We start from the raw sequence: 16799 nt of genomic DNA on the forward strand, positions 1-16799 counted from the left end.
CAAATTCTGCAGAAACGCCGACTTACGGAAAGTGTTCATACACTGTCAGAAATAACGTGCTAAGTTTGTACCTTTAGGGGTCCAACAGCTCGTCACTGGGGACCACCCATTGTACCCCTTAACAAGGGTGCATTTTAGTACCCTTACCGTTATGTAAATATGTACCCCATGGCACAAAAATTGACTTAAATGTACTCTTGGAAATGGTACAAATTTGGCCTTTAAGAGGGTGCTGCCCCAGTGACAAGCACTTTGTACCTTATGATGGCAAATCTGTACTCAGTACAACATGAGAAACAGTCAAAAATAATGTTTGCCACATTTATTAACCTGAATCATTACATCGTTAATCAATGAAATTTTTTTACACTATTCATATTTAAATCATAAAAGTCATACAATTTATGTTAAAACTGATATAAAAACATCACAAACATATTTTATATCAATACAGAATTTCAAAAATCAGTAAATTCTTTTCTGAATAATGTTAACTATCAATGCAACACAATACAATCCAGCATAACACATTTCATTGAACAATAGCTTTCCCCCCCTTTTTTCTTTCAAAGTTTTTCAGCCACAACTCCCTTCAAAATTTAATTTTTTATTTCTAAGGGTAACATATAACTTATCAACACTTTACAGTACACATTGAGGGACTGAAAGTCTACTTCTTGTCCTGGTTTAATTACACTCCACTGAAGATCAACTGTGACTGTGTATGCATACAGGGGGGAATCATAACGCTGGGACAAGAAGCTTTCAGCATAGAAGCCACAGTGTGTTAATAAGCAAAACAAATATTTGATTAAGAAAATAAGAGGAAGATTCTTTGCATGCAAGTAATCAACAATGAATAGTGTCATTGTTTTTATCATTGTGATCGCTATCAGGTAGCACACGCGCCCCATGTTTACGATACACATGCCACTTGAAAGATTTGTATAATGTAAAAGTTGACTTACTGTCATTTAGTCCAGAAGTTATACATTTATTAAGGTTAGCTTCGTGGGCATTAATTAGACCAATATGTGGAAGCAATTTCATTAAGGTGAAGGTGGTTCTTCTACACCTTGTACATCTATGCGGTCGTGTCATTTTTAGTAGAGGAGATTGATCATTCGGGTCACAGTGACTGGTAGGGGCTTTTCACCCACCACAGTAAGGTTCGGTACAGTACACTGGAGAAAGGGTAGTGTATTCTTCATGTAGGGTGGGTAAGCCAAGTCAAAATCAAAGGAGGCACAGAAGGCTGCAATTACTCCATCTTCAACTCCTATTCCTCTGCACAGGTCCACAATGTCCACTTTGATCGAAACCGGAACCTTCCCGGTAAAGGCCATCTTCCAGTCGGTGTCATACCAACTGTGCAGTTGGGTGGGGACTTGGAGTGTCATGCTGTTCAAGAAAATAAAAATGTCAGAACAATGGTGAAGATAGCGAGTTATTAAAACAGATCCAGCTTCATGATCAAGACTCCAGACTGTCATTATAGTTTTGCAAATATAGTGTGAAACTGTATGGCAATTTTCTAGTTACAAAAACAAGTGTTTTACCCCAAACCCCTTTCCAGTGGATAATAAGAAGTAACTCCATACTGTCCCAATGTAACAAACTGGTCGGCCTTCTCTTTAAAGATGTGGGGCAGCAGGATCAGCGCAGCACGGAAGTCAACATCTGTAGGACACAATGACATAAGATTTCAAAGTTTTACAAGATATAGCATCCTGTCAACTTCATTGCACAACTGAAAAGAGTTGATAGAAAGGGGAAATTCATTAATCATTTAACCACATCATCTCAATATTGAAGGACTTGTTAAAACTGTTCTAAAACTTCTTCTTTTCAGTTAAATGAACTGTTACTGTTCCAAGTGCTATTGACTCCTTACATTGACTATGTGCTTTGAACAACTGAAAATTGACTGAACGTACTGTAATTCATATCATTTACCCCCGAGGGTGGTCCTCCACTGTCATACCATTCGTAATCTCTTTTCGCTGCCATAAAAACATCCGCTGCATGACGTCTTTGACCATGGAGGTGTCTGGCTGCATCTTCTCATCCTGTATTTGTAGGACGTGCACATGCCTCTTGATGACGACACATCCTCACCAATTACAGCAGGCACCTGTTGGGAGTGTCATGCTGGCACCTGTTGGAAATGAAAAAAGAGAATGAAAATAGTTCAAACTCACAATGGAAAACATTTTATTCTCATCTTAACTACACTTTTGCAACTACACAGAATTACTGTACGCAGACAATTCCTGTTAAATATTATCATGCACAATAACTTATCTAATAAATGCATACAGCTAAATAAATCCACTCACTCCTGACACAGAGCTGCAAGAGCTTCTTGCAAGAGCTTCTTGCAGCTCCCATAGACTCCATGGCTCTCTTGTGCCCAAACTTCTCCTTTTTACTTCATCTTCATGAATCAAAGGTGCACGCTCTGCTTTGAATTTGTGTACTCTGTTTCTCCATCCACTTGATTGTCTGAAGATAATGCTCACACACACACACACACACACACACACGCACACACTCTGAGAGAGAGGGAGACAGAGAGAGGGAAAAGAGTCATTTTTCAAAACCAACAAATATACATTAAGAGAGCAAATAGAACCCATCTTGTACAAAAAGCAAAGTTACTTTACAATGCACCGGTGAGCTAAGAATTAAAAGGATTCAGTGTGTATCTTTACATCAATAGTTACCGTGAGAGCAGATTTTTAAAATAATATTTATTTATACTATTCTTGATTTTTACTAAGTTACTGATCGATCCTATCTTTCAGCATTATTAATTGCACTGTTGTTATACATATTTCTTATTTATTGTCACGGTCTGGAGCTGGGCCCAGAGGCCATTGGACTTTTTTTCTTTTATGAAGAAGATCTTATGTTCATCTTTTTAGTGGTTTATTAGTTCTGTAATTGTGATTTTGGTTTCTTGGATTGGGGTTTTCTTTTCTATTCATTCATTCTAGTGTTTTCTGTTATATTTTGAAATTCACTCCTCTTGTGTCTTATCTGGTTTTAGTTCCAGCCTTTGTTTGTTCTCTTCCATTTTTATGACTGTCAGGCCCGCCCCTGATCTGTTACACCTTCAATCACCCTGCTTCCCTGGTGTATTCAGTTGCTGTGCAACCTTTGTTTCTCTGTCAGTTCGTCGTTGTTCCTCATGTGTGTGGTGTTACACCTTAGAGAGTCTGTTTTTCCAGTGTTTTGTTTTCCTAGACGATCTTTTGTCACTTTACTCTGCGGATTGTTTTTTTTGTTACCTACTTGCCTGGATCAGCATCTGTAAGTTTTTCCTTTATTAAAATAATTTGAACTCCCTGCGTTTCCCGGCTGTGCTCTGCTCTGCTCTGCTCTGCAACCTCGGCCCTCTGCCGGAGTTTCCCGGCTCTGCCTCTGCTCTGCCCCCCGGGGCCGTCCGCCTGAAGTTCCCTGCTCCACCCCTGTCCAGCCCCCCAGTCTTCAATTCTATGTCTCTTGTTTAATCTTGAAATTCAGGTAGGAGGAGTCACGTGACCGTTGCGAGGAGATGTAGTAGGCATAGACCATCGCTCCGCAGAACCCCCACAGAGTTTAATGATATCTTCATACTTTAGCAAACTTTTTAAAAGTTTTGGTCGCCTCAATTGATTTCTAAACGCATTTCACACACGCTGATGGCGGCGAACACAAGGAAGATGGCTGGTAAAACGTTGGTAGCTTCTCGTTCAGCTGACAACGAGGAGTTGGCTGAGCTAGTTAAGCTAGCAGTTTCAGAAGCTATCAAGGAAGCTATCCCTGGACTTGTGGAGGACGTTGTCGCTCAACTGACAAGTAAGACGCAGGCTTTGGTGGATGCGCAAGCTGCTGTATTTCGTGGCGAGATGGTTGTCATGAAAGCTGATATCTCAAAGTGTGTGGATTATATAGAGGAGAGCGAAAATCGCTCGGCGGAGTGGGACAGCCGGCTCGCTGTATGTCGCGCCCGGTTGGAGGACAAGATAGCTGACATGGAGGACAGGTCACGCAGAGATAACATCCGTGTGCACGGTGTGCCCGAAAACGCAGAGACATCCCATGCTCTTGCTTACATGTCGGATGCCATCCCACAGTGGTTTCCAGCGTTGGGTCAAGTTGAAATCATGCGCGCACACCGCGTAGGAGCTCCCAAGGAAGACGCAAATGGCATGCCTTTCTCTCGCTCATTCATCTTAAAGCTGCTGCGCTTTACCGACAGAGACATGATACTTAAAGCCGCTCGGAGCACCGCCGTGGAAATAGGAGGGAAGACCATCCGCTTCACCCCTGACTACAGCCCGCATACTTTCAAGCGCAGATTGGCCTTCTCCAACGCAATGGACGCTCTGCAGAAACTGGATTTTCGTACTTTTCTCATCTATCCAGCAAAACTTAAGGCAACAGGTGGAGGAGTGACCCATATCTTCAACACTCCACAAGAGGCGAATAACTTCGTGCACTCCTTAAAAGAATAGAGCCTCCACTCATTCAGGTAACTTGGCTGGATAGCTCAGTGTGAACTATAAGAAGTGGACTGTAAGATATAAGATATGGCATATGCAAACTCATTACTGGTTTGCATCTCTTTTATTTAAGTATCAGTTTTTCTTTGTTTCTTAATAAGGAAAGCCAACTTCAATGTTGTGCTCTGTTCTGTTCTGTATGCTGTGTATCTAACTAGGACAGGCTGGCTTTGGACTTTTGCAGCAGTAGATATCTGACACGATGCTAATTGTGCTATAAGCTACAAGCCCTAAGCTTGCACTCTTTTTGTTCTTAAAACTCAATACTTATACAGTACACTTGATTAATTTAGTTTAAATCTACTGTGTAATTAAAACGACTAAGGTATGATACAATTGTTTCTATTATGTGGAGGGAGGGGGGGCTGCTGTACGCGATGGTGGCAATAACGCCACAACATGCCACTCGAGGATCACGGGTCCAGCTGATGGGGAAAACTCCGACTCCCTAGGAGTCAGGGAGTTTTTTGTTTGTTTGTGTGTTTTTTATAATTTCACTTTATTTATTAACATCATTATTATTATGTATGTGTGTGGGGTTCTTTTTTCTTTTGTTATTATTTTTATTTGTTATGCTCTCATGTTGTTTGGAGAGTGGCGGGTTTATGGCGACTGAGGTTTTTGGGATGGGACTGATCTCTTTCATTTCTCTAAATTCATACTGTGGTCGGATCACTGCATTACTTGGGGAATATGCTATTTTTTCCTCTCTGATTTCAAATATACTGTAACATATGTTAGTTATTTTTAGTCCACATGAGTAATATACATGTAGTCAGCTGGAATGTAAACGGGCTGAATGGTCAAATTAAGCGCACGGCCTGTTTAGATTTCCTGCATAGATTACGAGTGGATGTTGCCTTCATACAGGAATCTCATTTAAGAACGGCAGATGTTCGTCGTTTTTCGAATAAACACTACTATGTGGCTGCATCTGCATCGGTAGATACCAAAACCAGGGGCTCATTAGTAGTACTGAAACGTAATCTCTCAATTAATATAATAGGACAATTTGGTAGTGAGGACGGTAGGATCTCTTATATCAAGACTAATGTATCTGGGCGTAAATTCGCTTTTATTTCTGTTTACGCTCCATCCCAATATGAACCAGAGTTTTTTCAAAATTTAACAGCAACCTTACTACATCTTCAGGATTTCTCACTTGTTATTGGTGCAGACATGAATTCTTTTCTAAATTTCACATTGGATAAATCTGCTCAGCGTATCACGTCCACTCAGTTACATACATCTAAAGATTTTCAGAACTTCATATCAGCACTTAATCTAACAGATTTATATCGAACGATCAACCCTACATCTAAACAATATACTTTTTACTCAGCAAGACATCAAAGTTTCTCTAGAATAGATTATATACTAGCTTCACCTGCATCTTTCTCTGAAATACATAGTGTTGTAATCAAGCCCTGCTCTCTATCAGATCACAGTATTGTCTCAGCGCAGTTCACACTCCAGGGCACGCCTCCCAGGGCATCACGATGGCGCTTTAATGTCTCGCTTCTCAAAAATGAAGAATTTTGTGTCTCTCTTAAGGAAAAACTAAATACCGTTTTAATGTTGGCTCAGTAGACGACCCGAGATTCTTATGGGATGCCATAAAGGGCTGTATTAGGGACTCCTCAATTGCGTTCTCCTCTCACCTTCATAAAAGTAAACTTAGCAAGATAGCTGAACTGGAGAATCTTCTCGCTCAGCTTGAGGCTCAACAACAAGTTACACATTCAGAGGTGTTACAGGGGAGTATAGTGGTGACAAGATCTGAACTCAACTCTTTGTTGAGACGTAGAGCAGAGTTTTTGATGCACAGGACCAGAAGAACATACTATTTTAGTGGAGCCAGACCAAGCCATCTTTTAGCTTTAAGATTGAAAAAACATGAAAAATATTCAATTATTACGGCCATTAAAACACCTCACCGTACTTTGATTGACCCTCGGGATATCAACACTGAATTTAAGAACTTTTATTCCACCCTTTATAAATGTGAAATCTCACTTGATACAAGTACATGTACAGGTTTTTTTCAAGGACTCAATCTGCCTTCTGTATCTGACAATGACAACGAAGTGCTCAATACCCCCATTTCCCTAGAAGAGGTAAGGATGGCTTTGAGTAATATGAAGAAAGGCAAATCCCCAGGTTTGGACGGAATTCCACCGGAACTATATCTTACTTTTTGGGATAAACTAGGCCCACTGCTATTGGATATGATTAATACAGCAATTGACAAGGGTAAATTTAACATAAGTGCCAACACAGCCATAATCACAGTGCTTCCCAAACCAAATAAAGATTTGACTCAATGCGGTAACTTCAGACCCCTCTCCCTTCTGAATGGAGATATTAAATTATATGCTAAAGTACTTGCAACCCGATTAGAGGTACATCTTACGAAACTGATACACAATGACCAAACTGGTTTTATTAAAACTCGTCATGCATCTGATAATGTACGTCGTCTGTTGCACATTATCCATGCAACGGGTAGTATTGACTCTCCCTGTTCGGTCCTATCGTTGAATGCTGAGAAAGCGTTTGATAGGCTAGAATGGGACTATCTTTGGGCTACTTTAGATAAATTTGGACTAGGTACACAATTCATTAACATGATCAAAGTTTTATATGCAAATCCTTCGGCAATGGTCATCACTGGCAATACTTGCTCTGCTCAGTTTCCAATTTCTAGGGGAACTCGCCAGGGCTGCCCCCTTTCGCCGCTACTATTCGCTCTGTCCCTTGAACCCTTGGCGCATAAAATCAGACAACATCCATTAGTACATCCCATCACTTTTTGTAACACTGATCACCGGATATCATTGTATGCTGATGATATCCTTCTTTATTTAGGTAACACAGGTCCTTCTTTACCACATTTGCTTTCCACTTTCGATTCGTTCAGCTTGCTATCGGGATATAAAATCAATTGGACAAAATCAGCATTGATGCATTTAAATTCAGTTATTTCTCAAACTCCCATGCCCTCCCATATACCAATAGTTAAGTGTTTCAGATATCTTGGTGTTGATATTTTCCCTTCTATATCTTCCATTGCACTACGAAACTTTCAAAATATATACAATTGCTTAGAGAAGGATTTCGAACGCTGGGCAAATCTCCCAAATTCACTCCAAGCCCGAATAGCAATAGTTAAAATGGATGTACTCCCTCGTGTTAATTTTTATTCTTCTATGATACCTCTTGCTCCTCCTATTGGGTTTTGGGAAAAACTTCACACGTCAATCTCCAAATTCATATGGAAAGGAAAGAGGCCTCGTTTAAAATTCACAACTCTCCAACGAGACAAGACACAGGGAGGGCTGGGTCTACCAAACTTTAAGGTGTACTTCTGGTCCTTTATGTTACGTCCTCTCTCTACATGGCTCAACCCAAGTTCTTCAGCCTCTTGGAGACCAATTGAGGAAAATTTATCGTCGCCTCATAGACTACAAGACCTAGTGTATTCCAACATACCATTGAAAAAAGCCAAATTACGTTTAGACCCTATAATTTCATTTCTACTTGTAACCTACCGTACTGTAATGAAGCAGACGCATGCAGGTCTTAAATGGCACAATCATTCACCAATTTTCAATAATTTCTCCCTTCTTTCCGGCAACATACCTTTCTCATTTCCACAATGGAAGATCAGGGGAGTAAATATATTAAAGGACCTGTATGGTGATAGTGGCTTACGAGCCTTTAACGATTTACGCGCTAAATATGATCTCCCGGGCTCATCGTTTTTTTTCTACTTGCAGTTGAGGTCAGCCATGCGGACATATGGTGTACCATGGGGATTAACGCTCCTTACACACCCTCTTCATAAAATATTGGCTTCAGTGGGATTAACACGAGGGATGGTTTCTAAACTTTACACATTTATTTCTGTACCATGTAAACATTTATCAGTAGAAACTGCATGGCGTAGGGACTTAACCGATATAAATGACGAAGAGGTTTCCTGGGACACGGTGTGGAAAAATTTGTGTGGTACATCTAAAAATCCAGATCATCAATTAATACACTATAAATTTGCCCACAGGATGTACCTCACCCCTAGAAAGCGTCACTCTATGAAGATCATTACATCTCCCAACTGCGATCTGTGTCCATCTGGTGCTCTGGGTTCATTCTTGCATATGTACTGGAAATGCCACGCTGTGTCTCAATTCTGGAAGCAAATATCTCTCACCTTAAGCGACATTCTTGAAGTTAGGATTCCACTCTCACCTATTTTATTTTTATTAACTGATGACTCCTCTTTAAATCTGTCTTTGCAACAGAAACGTATTTTATGGGCTGGTCTTACTGCAGCCAAGAAAATGCTGGCCTTAAGATGGCAACCACCGCACTCCTTGACTAGACAACAGTGGACTAACTCGATGTTAGAAATTATCTTGATGGAGGGGTCCGTGGCCCGAATGCACGGGGCCAGCGGTAAGACCCTCAGAGCGTGGGATGCAGCTTACAATCTAGTTAAAGATAAAAACATAGCGTGATCGACAGTAACTTTGACTTTGTTTTTTTTTTGTTTTGGGGGAAAGAGATCAGGGGTGGGGGGGTATTTAGGGGTCGCCTTGGGAAGGGAGGGGGGACATAGGGTTGTGCATTAGACCTGGAATGAGGGCTTTTGTATATGTACCTGTGTATGGGGGGAGGGGGATGTATAAAAGGGATAAAATGAATGATATGTAACATCTTTCTCTATACCTTTTCAATAAAAAAGAATTGATCACAAAAAAAAAAAAAAAGAAATTCACTCTTGTGTCTTGTCTGGTTTTACTGCCTGCCTTTGTTTGTTTCCTGCCTTTTAGTGATTGTCTGCCTCGTCCTCATTTGTTCCACCTGTGTTCAATCACCCTGCTCCCCTGGTGTATTTAGTCTCTGTGTTTCCCCTGTTTCTTTGTCAGCAAGGCCTATGGAAGGAGGCTGGGACACGGCGGACAAGGGTCTTAGGGTGTGGGGTATAACACATGCGCAGTGTAACTGAAGCTGCGGTCGTGCGTTGCGATTGGCTCAATTTCAGTTTACTGCGCATATGTTGTACCCCCAAAGATATGGAGCGTTGATTACGCGTGACCCAGCCTCCTTCAATAGGCCTTGTTCGTCAGTTTCATCGTTGTTCCTCATGTTTCTGGTGTTACACCTTAGAGAGTCTGTTTTTTTTTCCAGTGTATTGTTTTCCTAGACAGTCTTTTGTCACTTTACTTTGTGGATTGGTTTTTTGTTACCTGCTTGTCTGTAAGTGCTTGTCTTCGCTGCATTGCTCCCCGCTTTGCTTTCATTTTTTCGTTGCAATGCTTCTCTTTCGCTACAAAATTTTTGGAAAGCGGGTCCTGGATACTTAGAAATCACTGGGAGTTTAATTTATGAAAGAAACTGAAGGCTACCACTATCTTAAAAAACAACCTGTTTTACTTTGTGAGCGTGGCCTATCAGCAGCACAAGCCTGTACAGGTGCTTGGCTGAAGCTAATCAGCAGCAACATTCCTCCCTTCTCCACAGATGACTAGCACAAACTTCTACAGAAGACTGCAGTGCTGGAAACAAAAAATCACTAAGTGAATGTGGAGGTGAATGGACGATGCGGGAATGAAACCACTCTACTGACTCAAAACAGTGAACAGGAACAGGCTAACAGAAAACTAATTGGCACCACCAAGAATCAAGAGGGCTATGTACAGGGCAATAAATCAACTAGTAGTCCTTACTGGAACTCTCTTAGTACAAAGCCAAAGCGTAAAATCATGTCCCTGGTAATGGGAGGAAAACTTAGAGGCAGAACCCGGCACCCTCAGATATGTGATGCGACCGGCTGGCCTGCATTAGCATCCGAGCATAGTACCTCATCAACCCCTGTACAAAGTAAGGTCCAACCGTGGACAACTGTGAAAGGAAGGATGAGTAACAAACCTCCCCAACAAACAAGTTTGCAACTGGAGAAAAGATTTGCGAATTTCAGAATCAGAAATAATTTATTGATCACTGGGGGTAAATTACGTTAGAAATATAAATATAACCTAGAGATATTATAAGAAAATATAAATGTCACGGTCTGGCGCTGTGCCCAGGGGTCATTGGACCTTTTTCTTTGTTAAGAAGATCTACTGTCAGATTATTGCAGGAAAACAGGTTGGACCGAAACACAGGTAGTGATGAGGAGATGGCCGAAGGAGGGTTAAAATATACAATTATTTTTAATTATAGGCAGCTTTATTTCTATAGCAACATCAACACTGCAATCCAAAGTGCTTTACACAAACACTCAAGAACATTGCGACAAAGTGCAAAAGAACATTAAAGGTCCCATATCGTGCTCATTTTCAGGTTCATACTTTGTTATTTTATGTCTACTAGAACATGTTTACATGCTGTAATGTTCAAAAAAACTTTGAATTTTCTCATACGGTCTAATTGAATATACCTGTATTTACACTCATTTCAACGGAATTGCAATTGCGTTGCTAGGCAACAGTGTGGGTCCATGTTTACTTCCTGTCAGCTGATGTTATTTACATACACTGCAACAGGGAATAAACTGGGACACATTTAGAATGTTCACTTTTAAAACCGTGTGATGATCTCTATATTGTATATTTGTGACATCACAAATGGACAGAAATCCTGATGGCTTGTTTCAAACGCACAATTTCTGAATACGGGCTGTGTGGATTTCTCCATGTGTTGAGCGTTTCCATAGTTTAACAGTATTTATATAGCACTTAAACCTGCTTTATAATATAAAAGACATGACAATCTCACTTTTTACAATATGGGACCTTTACGACATAATTAAAACAGTCATAAAAGCATAAAAATGTTAAAGATTAAAAACAAAATATTGTGCAGTCACAATATCCAGGATTCTTTCTGCCAGATCAGATACCATATCTTTGGGAAAACAGAGTACTTTGGTGTCTTTACTCCACATGCTTTTCACATCTTTAACAGCATCACCATCCACAATCAGAGTTTGAGGCCCAGTTGTTAGCTTTCCCATGCAGCCTTTTACCTTCAAAGTTGCTTTTGGTTCTTACCCTGTGTGACCGTTGAGATTATCCAGGGCATCAGATCGAGATCCAGGGTCCTGCAACATTATTTGCTGTATTTATTCATTTCCTTGCAGGAGGAGTGGGAGGGCATAGGGGCTGGATTGGAATTGGGCCAGTGAGTGTGGTGATAGGGTTGGGCCTCTGACTTCACTTCTTATTTAATTACACCAATAAAAATGTGAACAATGAAAGCATTGATCAGGGACGCTTTTAATCTGGTTTGTTCTGTATTACATGTCAATATTTGTGATGGGATCGTGATGATCAGTGTCGCACCCAAATGATTTATGTACACAGTTTAGAAAAGAGTTGATGAAATGTGGAGGACTGGTTGCTTCACCATATCATGGTGGAGGAATTATGAGTCAAACATTAAAAAGTGTGTATTGTCTCTACAGATGGCCGTGTTTGGCAGAGCACTACTTCAGATGGTGGCTGTTGTCGGTGTGATCAGCCTGCTGACATTCTATTTTATGATATTCCACAACTGTCCTGGAGAGCTAACCCAAGAGGTTCCCGCTACACAAAAACTGAGGTAAAGCCCACTTTGTGTGCTATCCCCTCCTTATTTATACCTTAAACAGTCTGACAGTGTTTTACACGGCATTTCCAGTGAGTTGTAGTTGGTTCTGTGAACGTGGAAAGCGGAGGCTTGTTTCTCAGTGGATTTGACATCTATGAAGGTTAAAAAAAAGTAGCTCATGCTGAGTTGAGTTATGAACAGTAAAACTACAAGTACATTTCAGAGGTCAAAAATGTCTGTGCTTATAGTTGATGAGAAACAAACCTTCGCTCTCCATGGTCACTCATTTCTAAATCAATTCAATTGAATGATGGTGTTTATTGGAATACACAAGCATACATTTGTACTAACTAACTAATACATTGTCGTTGTTCACAAAGCAGAGAATAGAATTGTTCCTTCACGACTTCCCATATCACCCCCAGTCTTTCCAGGTTGCAACCCCCAAGTCAGCTTCCTCTACCTGGTCCGTGCACCTGTCCTGAGGGCTCAGTGCTCCTCAAAGATCAACTCCCTAAGGATCAGTACGAGGAGCTGGTGAAACGCAGAGCCAAGGAGTTCCAACAACACAAAACCAGGTAGCGGAAGGACGGATTGATGAACGCTAGAAGCTTTCGTTGAAGTCGGGAAGTTAGAACTAATCAATACTTGTCCAGGGAAACAGAGAGGGGATTTTATATGAAAAAAAACTTTGGAAGATATCCAATTGATTTGATTAATTTTAGATAGACTACATACTGGCTGTCAATCGATTAAAATATTTAATAGTGATTAATCGCCAAAGGGAGATTTGTGAAGTATTTAATACTCTTATCAACATGGGAGTGGGCAAATACGCTGAATTATGCAAATGTATGTATATATTTATTATTGGAAATCAATTAACAACACAAAATGACAGATATTGTCCAGAAACCCTCACAGGTACTGCATTTAGCATAAAACATATGCTCTAATCATAACATGTCAAACTGCAGCCCAACAGGCAACAACAGCTGTCAGTGTGTCAGTGTGCTGACTTGACTATGACTTGCCCCAAACTGCATGTGATTATCATAAAGTGGGCATGTCTGTAAAGGGGAGACTCGTGGGTACCCATAGAACCCATTTACATTCACTGATCTGGAGGTCAGAGGTCAAGGGACCTCTTTGAAAATGGACATGCCAGGGTTTTCTTCGCCAAAATTTGGCGTTCCTTCGCGACAAGCTAGTATGACACCAATGGATTCCTTATGTTTTCTAGTTTTATATCATACCAGTATTTTCACTCTAGCTTTAAAACTGAGCCTGCATAGCATAACTTTGGAGCATTATTTAACCTCCTTCGTGACAAGCTAGTATGACATGGGTGGTACTTATGGATTCCTCAGGTTCTTCTAATTTCACATGATGCCAGGATCTTAACCTTTGAATTTACATAAACATGTTATTATCACATCAACTTTGACAGCCCTAATTAAAATAGGACTGTACTACTATACTTTTATACCCCATTATTAAGTGTGACGCCCAATGCAGAGGGCAATAAAATCCCAAAAATATGTAACCTGACTTAACTTTGGCTTTACTCCATTGCAATGTCCTCCAACTGTGGAAGGCCAATAAAATATGCACAAGCGCACGTACCTGCTAAGTAAGTTTTTAATGTGACTCATCTCTAGCTCTACCTGTTGTTTGCACCTGTTGGTTATAAACCATAAACCTTTGGCATCTGATAAGCATTCAAACTTTTTTTATGAGTTACTCGAGCCCTCTTCCTGGATCATATTTCATTGTCTCTCTGGTATGTGAAGCAACATGCCCCCACCAACACAGCCCTCTTGCTTGCTTTGTAGGCCAAGCAGCTCTTTGTTACTTCTTTGAGAATACTGTATATGAGTTTAACTACCATGGTGATACCTGTCTGCACAACCCCCCCAACCCAACCCCATCCCATCTCCCCAACAGGACGACGTCTGCATTATCCAGACTGCTGTTTGCTTCACCTAACTCTCCACTGCAGTATCCTATCCAGGGCTTTAAAGTACGGCCTTTGACCTCCACTCTAATACCAGGTATGCTGCACTCTATCTATATCTATATATATATATATATATATATGTATGTATATATGTATATATGTATATATGTGTATATATATATATATATGTATATATATATATATATGTGTATATGTATGTATGTGTATATGTATGTATGTGTATATGTATATGTATATATGTATGTATATATATATATATACATACATATATACATGTATATATATATACATGTATATATGTATATATATATATATATATATATATATATATATATATATATATATGTGTATATATATATATATATAGCTCAGAGAGCATTTTTATTTGAAGTTTTTACATTACACTACAATATGACACAGTAGTACGTTGGAGAAGGTTGGGTTCATATGGGAACATACCATGGAAAATAATGCTGTATCATTCAGGGAGATAACATTCCAAAACTAGAACGGCATTCGGAGAGCGCAGACCTCCAGCAAGGTGCACGACTTTAAAAACAGATCACAGCTCCCAGCTGGCGGTACCATGAGTTGGCCGGCTTATTATCAACACGGTGTGTTTCCGTGTAACGTATCGGCGGATGCCTCTCTCATTCAGCAGCCTTGTTATGTCTGTATAACGTTACACTACGTTGTCTCTCATCCTGTCATCTACCGCCTTTTTTCTTTTTCACCGCGGGCGGCCAGCGGCTCCACACACATCCACACACGTATCTCTCTGCTCGAAGAAGGAGGAAAAAGGCGGGGTCATGCGTCATCAACACGTCATCAGTTACACTGCGCACGTGTCATACCCTGTGGTCTTAATGCTAAGGCTGATCGGAATTCTTAAAAAAATTCCTGAATCTGGATCATGATCTGAATCGCCACCAAAATGTAATGGATTATTCATTGTGCTACACCCCACCCCTCCAAAAAATGTCATTCAAATCCATCGCAATCTTTTGGAGTAATCCCGCTGAAGGAAGGAAAGAAGGAAGGAAGGAAGGAAGGAAGGAAGGAAGGTTTTCTTTTTGTCTTATTAGTGCAGGTTTAAGCCGATCTTTTCCAAAGCCTAACTAAATAGTTTTGTTGTCTCAGCCTAACCACGCCGATCTTTTCCAAAACCTAACTAAGTAGTTTTATTTTAAAAAGACCAGAGCAGAAATTGACACATGCGTCACGTGTTGCTGAACATTCGTAGGAAAACGCACGAAAAATTTGTTGTTGAAAGTCGTGCTGTGTCATGAAAAAAAAGGAAAATTCATGTCTATGTACACGAATCAAATAGATAAAATGTCAAGACTATTTCACGAACTGCCGTGAGACTGTGTGGAGACAGCACAGGAGCTAAGCACCAAGACGCTTTTTGCTTGGCAGCACAGTTAGGGGTGTATTTCACCCTTTGAGGGTGCTTTGAGAATTACACTTTTTTATATTCTTTGTTTTCTTTTCGTCTTTTTCGTGCAGGATTAGTGGCCACAAAAGCCACGCAATCCTTTTATGAATTTGCCCCTTAGAGTGTAGAATCAGGGTAGAGTGACCGGAGTACAGAGACGGGACGCTGGATGGGGATTTTTTAGCAGTTTAACAGGAGGAAGTGTCCTGTTGTAAAAGTAAACAAAGCCATGTATGTCCTTTTTATAAACGTATGAATGCAAGAGGTCATTTTGATTTCAGGTTTAGCCTTGCATGCAGGACAAAGAAGCAGCTACAAGGTTGGTGTAATCTCATAGATGCAAATGGATGTACTGGTCACCCAGATCAACCTGGTAGGATGGTGGTGTTTAATTGGTGCATACAAGATGGCTGCATTCACAACACAGTATATTGGACATACTACATATAAATTATAATAAACTTAAAGGAAAATCACTGTGTATTCCAAGCGGGCATATTTTCCATAATAGTGGAGCTGATACTGGAAAAATCATGCAAATAGTGATACAAGCACCAAATTTGGAATGATGATTCCAGAGGGGACACTTAGCATGAACGACTGGCCACTTGAAAATCCCAGATGGCCGCCATTTTTCAAGATGGCCGCCAAATTGACCTGTCGATAATGGTTTCTCTCATAGAAATTCATCTACTTGGTCTAGTAGGGGGTCAGTAGTCCAAAGTTTCCTTCCCTGAAAGACCGGATAAGCAGGAATATGACAAAGCTCCATATCCAACACCAGGTGCTAGAACTGGGACTGTGGATTCTCAAGCCGCAAAAACCCCAAAGCAAAGACTCAGCAGACAGCCAGAAAGTAAGAAAAAACTTATTGGAGGATGTTAAAGCTGTAAAAATTAGATCAAGCATACCAGAAAACATATAACTCTACATCACACATTCAAATTGACCAAGTACATGCATTTCCTTAAGAAAAACATTCTCCGCGAGTAAATTTCACAGCCGTCTTGAAAAATGGCCGCCATATTGAAGTTACTATCAAAATTACATCCAGTATGCCAGAAAACATATAATTTGACACCAAGATCACTCAAATCGATCAAGTAGATGAATTTCTATGAGATAAATCATTATCAGCAGGTTAATTTGGTGGCCATTTTGAAAAATGGCCGCTATCTTGGATTTTCAAGTGGCCAAACGTTTATATTTGCTTAGTGACCCCTCAGCAATCATC

At 40.3% G+C, this 16799-nt stretch overlaps 1 protein-coding gene across 3 annotated transcripts in view; it reads left to right on the forward strand.

Moving 5' to 3' along the window:
• Window positions 1-16799, forward strand: part of LOC119502240 (beta-1,4 N-acetylgalactosaminyltransferase 2-like) — a 54191-nt gene that overhangs the window by 25429 nt on the left and 11963 nt on the right. For 2 of the 3 annotated variants that reach the window (XM_037793087.1, XM_037793088.1), the window contains exons 2-5: window positions 12022-12158; window positions 12572-12724; window positions 14094-14200; window positions 15847-15884. In XM_037793087.1, coding sequence (XP_037649015.1) covers window positions 12022-12158; window positions 12572-12724; window positions 14094-14200; window positions 15847-15884 — 435 coding nt within the window. Of the gene's footprint in view, window positions 1-3176; window positions 3316-12021; window positions 12159-12571; window positions 12725-14093; window positions 14201-15846; window positions 15885-16799 lie in introns of those variants that run through there. The other variant, XM_037793089.1, reaches the window with a different exon arrangement.

This window comes from Sebastes umbrosus, chromosome 14 (genome assembly GCF_015220745.1).
Source record: "Sebastes umbrosus isolate fSebUmb1 chromosome 14, fSebUmb1.pri, whole genome shotgun sequence".
Classification (NCBI taxonomy): domain Eukaryota; kingdom Metazoa; phylum Chordata; class Actinopteri; order Perciformes; family Sebastidae; genus Sebastes; species Sebastes umbrosus.